A 13,814-nucleotide genomic window follows, 5' to 3' on the forward strand; every position below is an offset into this window, starting at 1 on the left:
AGGAAACATGTGAAACCTATGCATCTGCATGGATTCCATGTTTCTCAATTACTTGTGTGATGAGAAAGGGGGGGAGAGGAAGAGAATGAATATGCCACCAGTGACTTTGAAGGATGAAGAGTCTCCAAGGCCTAATTTACTTACAGATCTAACTACTTGTAGTCTTAACTTCTATAGTATCACATTGACTTGTTCCTAACCTGCATCCCCTTTAAATCCCCCCAAGCTTGCAATGGGCCAGTCTTCTTTTAAAATAGAGCTGCCCAGTCTTGCTAATTGAGTGAGTATGCTTGGAGAAGTCGTAGAATCCTGTTTTTCTTGCACTGCATTGTCAGATAAAGGAGGCAGTGGTTAAAGTTCACTTCAAATTGCTTTGGAAATTCCCTGCTCTAGTGGACATAGAATTAGAAAAAAGTCACAGGAACTTTGTTTTTATATAACTGAGGTGTAGCAAGATTATTATTTGCTTAAGTGTGAAAAGGCTCAACACTATCTACAAGGGAGGAATGGTTGGTGAAGATGATGGAACTAGCACAGATGGCTAAATTAACTTCTTTGGTTAGAGAAGAGACAACATTTATCTTTACTGATGACTGAAAATGCCTTATAGACTTTGTGCATGAAACAGAAAAAAATGAACTCATGGTTTATGGTTCTGATGATTAGGCAGGATAGATTATCCAAAGAAGAGAGTTATGTTGTAATCATAGAGTAAGAGGTAAATTTATAACTGTATTTACAGTTTCCATTAGTTAGAAGCCCAAACACAACTACTTGGTATATTTTTTCTTTCTTTTCTATTTTTCTTTCTTTCTTGCACTTTTAAATTTCTCTTTGATTTTTCTCTCTTTTCTTTCTCTTAGTTTATATCAGCTTTAACCTTACTTCAAAAAATGTTAATAAAAATATCTAGCTATCATCCAGCTATCTAAAAAGGAACATCCATATCTAGTATAATTTTAGCTTTGAATCTGTTTGAGAATATTTTAATGCAAACCACAGAGTCCTTTTTTTATGGCTCCTTAAACTCCCTCCAACAGCACTGCTAAATATTAGTGGTACAATTACTGAAAACCCAAGATAATTTTGTCTTACCATTGTGGGATGGGAGACATAAGTACACTTAAAATAGGCTTGGAACAAGCAAATCAATGATCTAAAATTTTCCTTCCCCTAAACCCCAGAAAACCCCAGCTTCGAGCATGTGCATAATTCAACCTTGCTAACTTTGCATAACTGCTCTGTCCATTTCAGTCCTTGCCTCCTCCTAAATAAGAATGTGCCCTCCCCAGTCACCCCTGTTCTGACTAATTTAGTTTCCTAGGCTGTTTTTAGCTCCGATAAGTCTCTGATTGACACAATATGCTGCTGGGGTATTAAAATTTCTCATGTCAATTTTGCTCCTATTTGTTTCTGAAAAAGCTGCTCAGGGACATTGTTGAAAATGGGTTATTGCTGTTTTAAGAATGTCTGTTTTATATTAGTTTTTCCTCCATCTATAGTTTTCCTTGGATCATATGATGGCGAGCCAAATGATTCCTATCATGATAATGGAACATTGTATGAAAAAAAACCCCAACCCCAATTAGGTCAGTTCCCGAGACTTGAAGATGATCTAAAAGATGAGTCCCCTTTCATGGAGATATACACACTTATGCCATCTTGCCTCTGGTTTCAAAACCTGGTTTTCCAAACATCTTTTTCTTTTCCAATATACTGCCAAAGCTGTTTGATTAGACTCAATGGAAGGATTCATTCTGCCTGTCTGCCTGCATTATTTGAAAGACTGGACCCGCTCAAATTATATTTACTACTTGAACAAATAATAAATACATACAATACAAGAATAAGAGACATAATTGTTCTTTGTCCTCCCCCCTCCCTATCCCACTGTTACTTCCCTATTTAGCCCTAAAATGCTTTGATGAAGTCTACTAAGTTGGGAGAATGACTGATCCCAGATCACCAGGAGACTTTATAACTGTGACCCTGAGTCTTCGCAGTTAGAGCAACTTTATTTCAACCATTGTCTTCCTGTTTCCGGTGTCATTTCTATCCTTGTACTGCTTCTGCAGTGATTAATAATGGTAAAAGCATAGTGTGATGTTGTAAATTACTGGTATAAGTCTATGCTGCATGTCATCCTGCTTTTCAGGTAAACAACAGATTAGAAAAAATGATCTGTAAATTTAACCTGTGTGCTTCTTTGCTATATTTATTTAAGGTGTTATGTAGCAGCATGTTTGAGAAGTTAGTTATTCTCATAAAGGGCTTGTTGATCTGGAAAGCAGTTTCAAAACTTGCAGATGGTATATGTGGTGAAGCTGAGTTGTGGTTTTAAAAATGTTTTCCTTTTGGCAATTTATTTCAGCCAAACTTGTAAATGGCTACCTGTTTGTGGCTACCTAAAACTATAAGGGTGGACTCTTTTCTTTTCTTTTTTCCTTCCTTCCAAGTTTTCAAATGATAACATAGTAGAGTGCCATTATGTTAAGTATTCCTATTATGTAGTAAATTAACCTTAAAGCTAATTTGAGAAGTTGTTCTTAAAACCAAGGACTTCTATGCCTGTACAGTTGGTGATGACTGAAGAACAGAGCAATAATGGCCAGGAAGATTAGATCTAGCCCAGATTCCTTCAAATATGTTGGACTACAATTACCATGCAGCATAGGAGAGAGGAATGCTGGCAGAGAATTCTGGGAATTATTGTCCATCTTCTGGAAAACTCCAGATTGAAGTGGGTTCACTTAGCTAGGAAAGCAATCCACAGGAGCTTCCTTTTTACTACCCTGTTTTTTTATTTTATTTTCTTAGTTTTCCACTGATCATCTGCTGGCACTGCTTTACATGCACCTGAGAAGATCACTGAGAGGACTGGCAGACCAGTCCTAACACATTGGCAGAACAATTGGAATTGCCAACTATTAATTTAAAAAAAAATGTTTTTATTTTTATTCCTTTAACCTCAGAGAGGCTGTCCTAGAGACATGTGTAGCTGTGAGGCAAACACTGAGCTGTGAGGAGAACACAAGCTTCTAGGGCAAAAGACAGTTGTTGTTAGTTGTGAAGTCGTGTCTGACCATCACGACCCCATGGACAACATTCCTCCAGGCCTTCCTGTCCTCTACCATCCTCTGGAGTCCATTTAAGCTCACGCCGACTGCTTCAGTGACTCCATCCAGCCACCTCATCCTCTGCCGTCCCCTTCTTCTTTTGCCCTCAATCGTTCCCAGCATCAGGCTCTTCTCCAGTGAGTCCTTCCTTCTCATTTGGTGGCCAAAGTATTTGAGTTTCATCTTCAGGATCTGGCCTTCTAAAGAGCAGTCAGGGTTGATCTCCTCTAAGACTGACCGGTTTGATCGCCTTGCAGTCCAAGGGACTCGCAGGAGTCTGTTATGCAATAATAATAAAAAAAAACCTAAACCATTGTCTATGAAGGAAGGGTTAATTTTTCAATGCAGTCTTGTAAAAACCTCAGCACCGCCAAAGTAGATGCCACTGACAGAGCAAAGTAACCTGTCTCTTCCCCCAGCAATTTGTGTCGGCTGGAAAAAGCAGCTGTGCATTGGCTGCTTTTTGGCCTCCTTCCCTCCTCATCCTGTTGCTGAGGCAACTGTGTGGGCAAGGAAATTCCCCACACCATGTGACTTTGGGCTTCCCCCAGGCTGGTTGCCTGAACTGCAGTCACTCTATTTATGGAGCAGAGTATTCATGCTTTTGTGCTCAAAAAAGAAAAGAAAAAGCCCATAATATGGCCACACAGGGGACTGCTTGTGAGACTATCCTCCTTCTTTCCAGCAACTGCAAATAAAGCTTCTCAGCTCCTTCCCCTGGTTCTATGGAAATCCCCACCCCCCTTTTTTTACATGCCTTGGACACCAAAGGGCTTAAAAATCTACAGTAAAAACGAATCTTTGATTTTAAATACCCGCTTGCAAGTGCATCCTGATCTTTGTAAAGTTGGTTAACTTCCGGGAGAAAATGTTATATTAACCAAACTAATATTAGTGTCGTTTTTTAAATATTGCATCTTGCATTGATTCTGAAATTATTTCTAGAGGAAGGAAACAATTGTGATTTTTAAAAATAACCATTTTAAAAAAAAAAAACGGACTTGTTTTATTTACCCACTTTAGCTAATATTTGGTATAATGTCTATACTAAAAAGATTACAAAGTCCCCCCCCCCCGAATATCTGATTAGGCAGTAATTTAGTTCTGTTTCATTTGTAGTCATTTATTATTTCTTCTGCTGATAACTAAATACTCAGTTTCAAAAAACTGAAAATATTAGATATCATATAGATTTATTAGCCATATTAGGCCCTTCTGAATCTTTGTGCAAGTCTTGTACAGTGTATTGCTTATCATTTTCTTATTCAAATAACTGTCTTCTAATCTGCAGGTTTTGTTCATGTTTTTTTTTTATTCTTTTAATAGCAACTTTCTCAATTTGTGGCAGTGGTTATGTTGGAAGAAATATCCTTCTGGGTTCAGTTCCAAGTGGGGAAAAAGACACTGGGTTCATGGAAGTCGCTTGGAAAAATGGTTTATTGATCAACAGGATCACATGGCTTGAGTTCCTGAGCAGAAAAAGGGCAGAGATGCTGAGAGTGCCTTGGTTTTATGCCCTCTGTTGGGCTTTGAATTTGGGTAAAGGGCTAATCCTATCATGTCCTGAGGGCTGAGGTGAAATCTGAACCAGTTTATTACTGGTTTGCTGGCTGCGCATGCGTGCCGCACGCTAAGTGTATGCTGTGCACACCAAACACATGCTGCGCACATGCATGCACAGTAAATGCCAAAAGGAGGCTTCAGAAGGTAAGTAGAACAGCTGTGGAGTGAATCAGCTGTGGCACACGAGCTTGGGAACCTTTCTTAAAACTTTTTAAAAGCATTTTTTACTACTGGTTCTCCGGAACCGGTAGTTAAAAATGCTTTAAAAAGTAAAAAAAAAAAAAGGTCTGACAATCACACGTCATTCAGCTGATCTTCGGAACTTTTTTTAAACCTTTTTACTACCAGTTCGGAGAACCAGTGGCATTTTTTACTACTGGTTCCAGCGAACTGGCCCAAACCGCTAGCATTTCACCCCTGCCTGAGGGCCATGTCTTAATCCCATCACATTCCACATGTTTCTCCTTTTCTTATCCAGGAAGGTATAATATTCTGCCTTTTTAATATTTCCTAGAATATTTCATTTTTCTAGGAGAGGGGTGGGTGCTAACTTCCTACAGTTACATATTGTATATACTTCAGCTGAGATTGAGCTGAGTTTTCATGAGTTCAGTTGCATGTTAAATATTGGAAAAGTGTGTTTATAAAAGGATATTAGCATTCAATATCTACAATTATAATGACTGTTGGTACCTTACGCTAAGAAAATTAACAGAATTGGCTTTAAATGGTAAAGTATGTATATAAAATGGAAATTTTATATATATAAAATAAATGTCAGCATTCCAGAAGAACCCAACTCTAATTAAAAACTCCAAGACAGGCATTTTCTCAACGTTCCCATTTATTAGAGTAGGTATACTAGCACAGCTGAGAAAACCCGAATCTGAGAGTTCCGGGTTTTTCCTCAGTAAATCAAATCCCCAAATCCAGCCCTTGCACCCATCATTCCATCACATGATCCAATCACCATCCGTCCCATCTTGAGACAGCACTTCAACCACTCCTTCTCCAGATGCAGGACTGCCTTGACCTTGGCCAAAAAGAAGAATGCTATTTTGTCTAACTACATTCCTGCTACTAAATCCCCCCTTCTAATTTCCCACGCACAAGAAAGTGGCAGTGTGGAAGCTTCTGGCGTTAATATGGCTTCCAAAGCTGACAATAAATATATATAAATCAAAGTTGATTTTATGTGTGTATATGTATATATACGTTTTGCACTTAAATCATACAATTACAATATACTTTCTCACCCTGTTGAGTTACACATATCCTGCTCAACCCCCATAAAGGCTGGGTCCAATTGTCTAATAATTGGTCTATTCCAAAATGGTGCCTGCTTCCAGGGTGGCACAAATAGCCTCTCTACCATATAGGAAGGCAGGGAAGGCAGTTTGGAGGGGTATAGAAGCCAGCTTTCTTTCCGAAATGCAATCTCTAGATAACAAAATGAGACATCTGTCTCTTCTTCTTAGTGCTCACCAGAAAAATGAATGGCTAACACCTTGCAAAAATAGTAAACTTCTTTGCTGTGCAAAGTACGTCTTGGCTTGTGAAATGGTGTAACATGGAAATTGTTATACTACACATGCATAAGTCTGACTCAATTTTCCAATAAGAAAGTCTGCTAATGTACTTCTAAGAGCTAAACATAAACCAGTAACTGTGGCTTTGCTACATAGGAATGTTTTCTTTGCTTGAAGGGAAGTCATTCTTTATTTTTACAGGTTGGCATGACTAATCTTTTTCCCTCTCAGGTTACTACACCTGGCAATCATCCACTGTATGCCATCTATCGCGTTCTACTGCATTGCCCAAATGCCCGTGGAGGATTTGGAATTCCAGAACGATTTGTTCCAAGTAGGTGGTAAGAGACGTGAAGAAGGATCAGGGTTTCTTCTGTTCTAGCTGGAGGAGGGCAAGTTGCAGTGTGGTAATAATCTAAGGCTGGGAGTTAAAGCAGGGGTGGGCTGCTGGGGGTTTGCAGGGGTTTGGGAGAACCTCTAGCTAAGTTTCTGTGCAGTTTGGAGAACCCCCAAATCCCACTCCCGGATGGCCCCACCCACCCCACCCCACCCCTTCCAGGAGTCCCCATGCAGCCCGTTTTGGATGCAGGTAAGTGCAGGGCATGCGTGGAAGGTGAAAAATGGGCCTGTTTCCGGCCTCCAGAGGGCCTCTGGAGCCTGGGGAGGCTGTTTTATACGGTAGTTTATACACTGCTCAAACAACTAAAAGGAACACAAAACTACTGTATGTAACGAACAAAGTATTTAATGAGGCTATTTCATTCATTCAGATCTTGGATGTCTTCTGCTTGTGTTCCCTTTATTTTTTTGAGCAGTGTATTTTTGTCTATATTCTAAAAGTTATTTAAACATAAAGATCTCTTCTGCTTCACTGTAACATTCTTGGAAATTTTGTTGTATTATTTCTTATGCCAAGAAGCTGATGATCTCCTTCACATACCAAAAGCATTCTGTTTCGATTGTTTTTAAATATCTTTAGTATTTTGAGTGCAGCATATTTTTTTAATTGTAAGCTACCCAAAATCATGGGGGGGGGAGGGGAGAATTAAATAAATAAATAACATAACAACTTGTGTATCTTCAAGCATGGCTACAGGATCAAAACTCAGGTCTAATTAAGGAGGGTAAATCCAGATAAGTACTGGGATGAGAATATTGTTTGTTTGTTTTTGTTTTTGTTTTTATTGAATTTGTATACCGCCCTACTCCCGAAGGACTCAGGGCGGTGAACAGCCATAAAAATAAAACATATAAATACAAAATTTAAAATAGAGATAAAACAAATTAAATAAAATTTGGCTGAACCATATTTAAAACCCCAATAATTTAAAACCGAATTTAAAATTCCCATTTAAAAACGGAGAAGTTTAAGTCAGGCCGGCTTGCTGGAATAGAAACGTCTTAAGCGTGCGACGGAAGGTGCGCAGATCCGGAATCCTCCGTATCTCGGGGGGGAGCTCGTTCCAGATAGTAGGTGCCCCCACAGAGAAGGCTCTCCCCCTGGGGGCCGCCAGTCGACATTGTTTGGCCGACGGCACCCGGAGGAGCCCCTCTCTATGGGAGCGTACTGGTCGGTGGGAGGCTATTGGTGGTAGCAGGCGGTCCCGTAGATAACCAGGTCCTAGGCCATGGAGCGCTCTAAAGGTGATAACCAAAACCTTGAAGCGCACTCGGAAGACCACCGGGAGCCAGTGCAGCTCGTGCAGGAGGGGCGTTACATGGGAGCGCCACGTCGCTCCCATCACCACCCGCGCGGCCGCACTCTGCACCAGTTGGAGCCTCCGAGTGCTCCTCAAGGGGAGCCCCATGTAGAGAGCGTTACAATAGTCCAGACGGGAGGTGACGAGGGCATGAGTGACCGTGCGTAACGAGTCCCGATCCAGAAAGGGGCGCAACTGGCGAATCAGGCGAACCTGATGAAAAATCCTCCCGGTCACGGCCGTCAAGTGCTCTTCTAAAGACAGCCGTGAATCCAGGAGGACACCCAAGTTGCGAGCCCTCTCCATGGGGGCCAATGCTTCGCCCCCAATAGTCAGCGATGGCACCAGCTGACTATATCGGGACGTCGGAAACCACAGCCACTCGGTCTTGGATGGGTTGAGTCTGAGCCGGTTTCTCCCCATCCAGATCCGTACGGCCTCCAGGCACCGGGACATCACTTCAAGGGCATCGTTGGGGTGGTCTGGGGTGGAGATGTACAGCTGGGTGTCGTCAGCGTACTGATGGTACTCCACCCCGAAACCACGGATGATCTCGCCCAGCGGCTTCACATAAATGTTGAACAAAAGGGGCGAGAGGACCGATCCCTGTGGCACCCCACATATAAGGGGCCTCGGGGTCGACCTCTGCCCCCCTGTCAACACAGACTGCGACCGGTCGGAGAGAAAGGAGGAGAACCACCGTAATACGGTGCCTCCCACCCCCAACCCTTCCAACCGGTGCAGCATGATACCATGGTCGATGGTATCAAAAGCCGCTGAGAGATCTAATAGGACCAGGATAGAGGAACAACCTCTATCCCGAGCCCTCCAGAGATCATCCACCAACGCGACCAATGCCGTTTCCGTGCTGTACCCAGGCCTAAAGCCCGACTGGAACGGGTCTAGATACGTCGTTTCATCCAGGTACCGGGGAAACTGTCGTGCCACCACACTCTCAACAACCTTCGCAACAAAGCGAAGGTTGGAGACTGGACGATAATTAGCCAATGTTGCCGGGTCCAGGGAAGGCTTCTTGAGGAGAGGTCTCACCACCGCCTCTTTCAAGGCAGCGGGAAAGACACCCTCACTCAATGAAGCATTTATAATCCCCTGGAGCCAGCCTCGCGTCACCTCCCGAGAAGCCAGCACTAACCAGGAGGGGCACGGGTCCAACAAACATGTGGTCGCATTCAGTCTACCCAGAATCCTGTCCACGTCCTCAGGGGTCACAGAGTCAAACTCATCCCAGATAACATTCTCAGGACCTGCCCCCGTCATCCCCCCTGGATCTACCCAGTCGGAGTCCAGATCTTCCCGAATCTGAGTGATTTTGTCATACAGATACTGAACAAAGTCCTCGGCTCTTCCCTCCAAGGGGTCCTCCCTCGCTTCCTGATGGAGCAGGGAGCGGGTCACCCTAAACAGGGCGGCCGGGCGGTTATCTGATGACGCAATAAGAGCAGCAAGATGAGTACATTTTGCTGCTTTTATCGCCACTAGGTAATTCTTAATATGAGATCTTACCAGTGTCCGGTCAGATTCAGTGCGACTGGCCCTCCAACTACTCTCTAGGCGTCTTTTCCGGCGCTTCATCTCCCTCAGCTCCTCAGTAAACCAAGGAGCCAGGTGAGATCGGCGCCGGGTCAGAGGCCGCAAAGGCACGACTCGATCCAGAGCTCCAGCGGCCGCCCTATCCCAGGCGGCCACTAAGTCTACAGTCGAGGCGTGAGCCAGGACCTCAGGCATTGGCCCAAGCTCCATCTGGAACCTATCAGGTTCCATCAGGCGCCTGGGGCGGTACCATCTTATCGGTTCCGCCTCCCTGCGGCGGGGAGCAGCGGTTCGAAGATCAAGGCGAAGGAGAGAGTGATCCGACCATGACAAGGGCTCGATGGCTATGTCCCCTATCTCGAGATCACTCAGCCACTGTCCAGAGACAAAAATCAAGTCCAGTGTGTTTCCCCCCATGTGCGTAGGGCCATGAATTAGCTGGGTCAGATCCATAGCCGTCATGGAAGCCATGAACTCCCGAGCCACCTCAGACGTCTCACCCACGGACGGCAGGTTGAAATCCCCCATGACCATAAGTCTGGGGGTATCAACCGCCACCGCAGCGATAACGTTGAGTAGCTCGGGCAGGGCTGCTGCCACGTGGCAGGGAGCCAGGTACGTGATCAGCAAACCCATCTGAACCCCATGACCCCACTTCACAAGGAGGGTCTCACAACCGGCCGTCTGAGGAACAGTGGCCTCCCTCGGCCTAAAACCTTCTCTAATAATAACCGCTACTCCCCCGCCCCTCCCCTGAGACCTCGGTTGATGGAATGCGTGGAAGCCTGGTGGGCACATTTCTACCAGAGGGACCCCCCCCTCCAGGCCCAACCAGGTCTCCGTAATACCTGCCAGGTCCGCTCCCCCCTCCTGAACAAGATCACAAATGAGGGGGGCTTTATTTACTGCGGACCTGGCATTGCACAACATCAGCCGAAGGCCCGGGCCCTGAGGGTCTGTGCAACCTGGAAAACGAGTGGAGCCTTGGGGGCCGGAGCACGCTACCGCATGAAGACAGCGGGTGCGCGCTCCCTTAACATGATATGGCCCCCTGCTCCCGCCATATCTACCCCTCCCCCTCACAGTACCGATGGTAAAAACACAATCTGGACAAGCTCGACCCCCCCCATTTCCTCCGGAACTCCCACCCCCCCCCGCCGCATATAGTGGCCAGGCCTGACCTTCCCCTTGGTGGGTTATCCCCCAAACCCACTACCCTAGTTCCAATTTTGCCTCCCCCCCCCCTGGGACCCCTTAAGATTTTTTCCAAAAATTTACATAAAAAACCCCTCAACCCCCTCTTCGCCGCATGCCACCTCTCTGGGTTCCAAGACCCGTCATTGAGGTAGGCCCTCGATAACGTGGAGGGCCAGGCTTGCGAGAGGGGGGAGTCTCGCAATGCAAGAAGCTGTGCCCTTAGGTACATCTAAGCTCTGAGGTAGTGATAAGGTATGGCCCAGGGCTCCATGATAGTCCAAATTGTCCTGAAAAAGGCAGGTTGACCATAAACGGAAGAGTCTCCACTGTCCTCTCACGGCATATTAGTTTGTAGGACTCAAAAAAATGACGTGATGGCACATAATCAACAAAATATACAGATATGCATCTGCATTAGTAAAGTGTATAGCAAGCCCCCCCCCAAAGAAAACCCCAATGTAAAACAGAATTGAAATCTTGTATGGGCCCTTCATTTTCCTCCAGGATTGTGTACCTTCTGAAATTTAAACCAATTCATAAATATTTTCACCAGGATACTCCAAATTATTTAACCTATATTATTTAAGCTGGCATTGGCTCCTTATTTTTTCCCTTATTTTTCTTCTTAAAATAAAATATCTAAAATAGCAAAAATATGTGGCTGTGTCATAATCTGAATTTTATGATTTCTTAGTTAATAACCCTTTTGTTTAAAATGATCATTATTATATGAGCTATGCTGACCACTGACCACTGGATAAATAAATTAATTGTAAAACCAGTGCTAAATCTCATAGTTTCCTTCATTAATCCATCTATGAATTGCTTATATTTCTAGTATTATACAAGTATATTTATTTTAACAGCTACTAAATAACTTGAGCATACTTTATAAATACACAGGTTCCAAGTTTCTTTAAATAGCACAAAAAATAACTTTATAAATCTCAGGCGTCTGATAACCTTTTGTTTGTTGACAGTTACATAGCACATCAGTGTAGAATATAATTTAATATGTAAACAGAACCAAAAATGATAAAGAAAATCTGCTTTAGATCCCTGACACTTCCAAAACAATCTTGATCATCAGTGTCTTTCTTTGCCTCATATTACAGTAGATAATCATTTTTATTGTGATTTTATTTAGACTTATCAGCTTTATTCATTATTAGATATGTAAAAGATTATTATTCTGAATAGATTTTTCTGTCTTTTGCCAATCAGAGGAAGGAATAAAGAACCAATTATGAGTGTGGACACCGTCTAATCACTAGATATTCTATTAAGGGCCAAGCTCTGTATTTAGAAGATTGTCTTATAGAATAGAATAGAATAGAATAGAATAGAATAGAATAGAATAGAATAGAATAGAATAGAATAGATTTTTTTATTGGCCAAGTGTGATTGGACACACAAGGAATTTGTCTTGGTGCATATGCTCTCAGTGTACATAAAAGAAAAGATATGTTCATCAAGAATCATAAGGTACAACACTTAATGATAGTCCATAGGGTACAAATAAGCAATCAGGAAACAAATCGTAAGGATACAAGCAACAAAATTACAGTCATTAAAAAGTCATTATAGGCATTGTCTACTTGCTCTCCTTCCTTATTTTCAGCATGCTAAACCTTGCATCACTGCTGAATTTTATATTTCCTGTGATGCAGTTAAAATCCAAGTGAATCCAAGTTTGTTTGTTTGTTTGTTCCATTTATTTGCATACCTGCCTTGCTTCTCCACTCTTCTCCAGCCCACATTCCTCTTTTTTTTTTTTTGCCATTTGCAGACTCCGCTTCACTTGTCTGTGTATTTGGAGCAGTTTGAAGTGGTGAAAGCATTAATTCTGAAAGGGGTGAACACAGCACTGCAGGACCGGAATGGAAATACTGCTCTGCACTTGGCCTGTGAGCAGCAGAGTCTGGAATGTGTTGAGTTGTTGCTGCCGCTGAAGAAACCAGTCTCTGAGATGCAGACTAGAAAAACTGTACAAGATCTGCAGCTCCAGAATTGGCAAGGTAAAGGAGGGTGTGGAGTGATTGTGTCTGACAAGTGTTAAAAGTCAGTGCTTAAATGCTTCATTTGCAACAGGTTTCTTGAGGTATTTGGGTTTTATTTTTCTCCCTCCAGGCTTAACGTGTCTTCACATCAGCACCTTGAAAGGGAACCTTCAATTGATGGCATTACTGGTGCAGAATGGAGCTGACATTAATGTGCAGGTAAGTTAGGGACATCGAGCAGAGCTCCATCTCTGATATACTGTATGTCAATTCTGAAAATTTCTTACTGAGCAGAAAATTTGGCAGGCTGCAGAATTTAAAAATTGGCTTTATATAAGAAGTAGATGCAGGAGATGACCCGGCTGAACCCAACGCGTCAAACGTGTCATAAGTCACAATGTACTCGCAAGCGATCTAAGTCCAGCCCACCTTCAAATGCCTTTCTTATCTCCCACTCATTTCTCTTAACCATTAGTTGGTCAGATTCCTGTAGAGAATTTAAGCTCGCAATAAATCTTTATACTCATTTGAATTGCCTGAATCTCCTGATTTCCAGGGTGCTTGTCAGTATTGGAATGGCTAAATCTAATACTAAAAATATAGGGAGTGCTACTCCAAAATTGCCAAATTGGGGGAGAGGGCGGATACAGGAAAACTAACTTACCTATGTGAGAGCCAGTTTGATATAGTGGTTAAGGTATCAGGCTAAGAAACTAGGAAACCATGAGTTTTTAGACTTGCCTTGGGCACAAAACCAGTTGAGTGACTTGGGGCGAGTCACTTTCTCTCAGCCCTAGGAAGGAGGCAAAGGCAAACCATTTTTGAAATTCCTTGCCAATTAAATTTCAGGAATTTATCGAGGAGACTCTGAGAATTGGACACAATGAACAAAAGGAAAAAAACAAGCTGTAGCTTTGCCCATCTTCTCTTTCTTTCCTTTGTGCAAATGAAACAGGGATAACTTTTAGAGAGGATTCAGAATATTATGAAATATGGAACAAAATGTACAGTTGACTCAAAAATAGAAATCAGAACAAGAAATGTTTAACTTAATATTTAAAACTTAAAGTAACTGACAACATTAAATAAAGAGATGTAAATCTAAATGAATATAAATATGTAGATAAGAATAATGACTATTATAATGTGTGTATATAT

The 13,814-nt window shown here is 42.7% G+C and overlaps 1 protein-coding gene across 1 annotated transcript in view; it reads left to right on the forward strand.

Moving 5' to 3' along the window:
* Window positions 1–13,814, forward strand: part of NFKBIE (NFKB inhibitor epsilon) — a 32,340-nt gene that overhangs the window by 14,826 nt on the left and 3,700 nt on the right. The window contains exons 2-4 of the mRNA XM_070949983.1: window positions 6,440–6,542; window positions 12,446–12,674; window positions 12,787–12,875. Coding sequence (XP_070806084.1) covers window positions 6,440–6,542; window positions 12,446–12,674; window positions 12,787–12,875 — 421 coding nt within the window. The remainder of the gene's footprint in view (window positions 1–6,439; window positions 6,543–12,445; window positions 12,675–12,786; window positions 12,876–13,814) is intronic.

This window comes from Pituophis catenifer, unplaced genomic scaffold (genome assembly GCF_029215685.1).
Source record: "Pituophis catenifer annectens isolate HBS135680 unplaced genomic scaffold, rPitCat1.0.hap2 SCAF_1, whole genome shotgun sequence".
NCBI lineage: Eukaryota > Metazoa > Chordata > Lepidosauria > Squamata > Colubridae > Pituophis > Pituophis catenifer.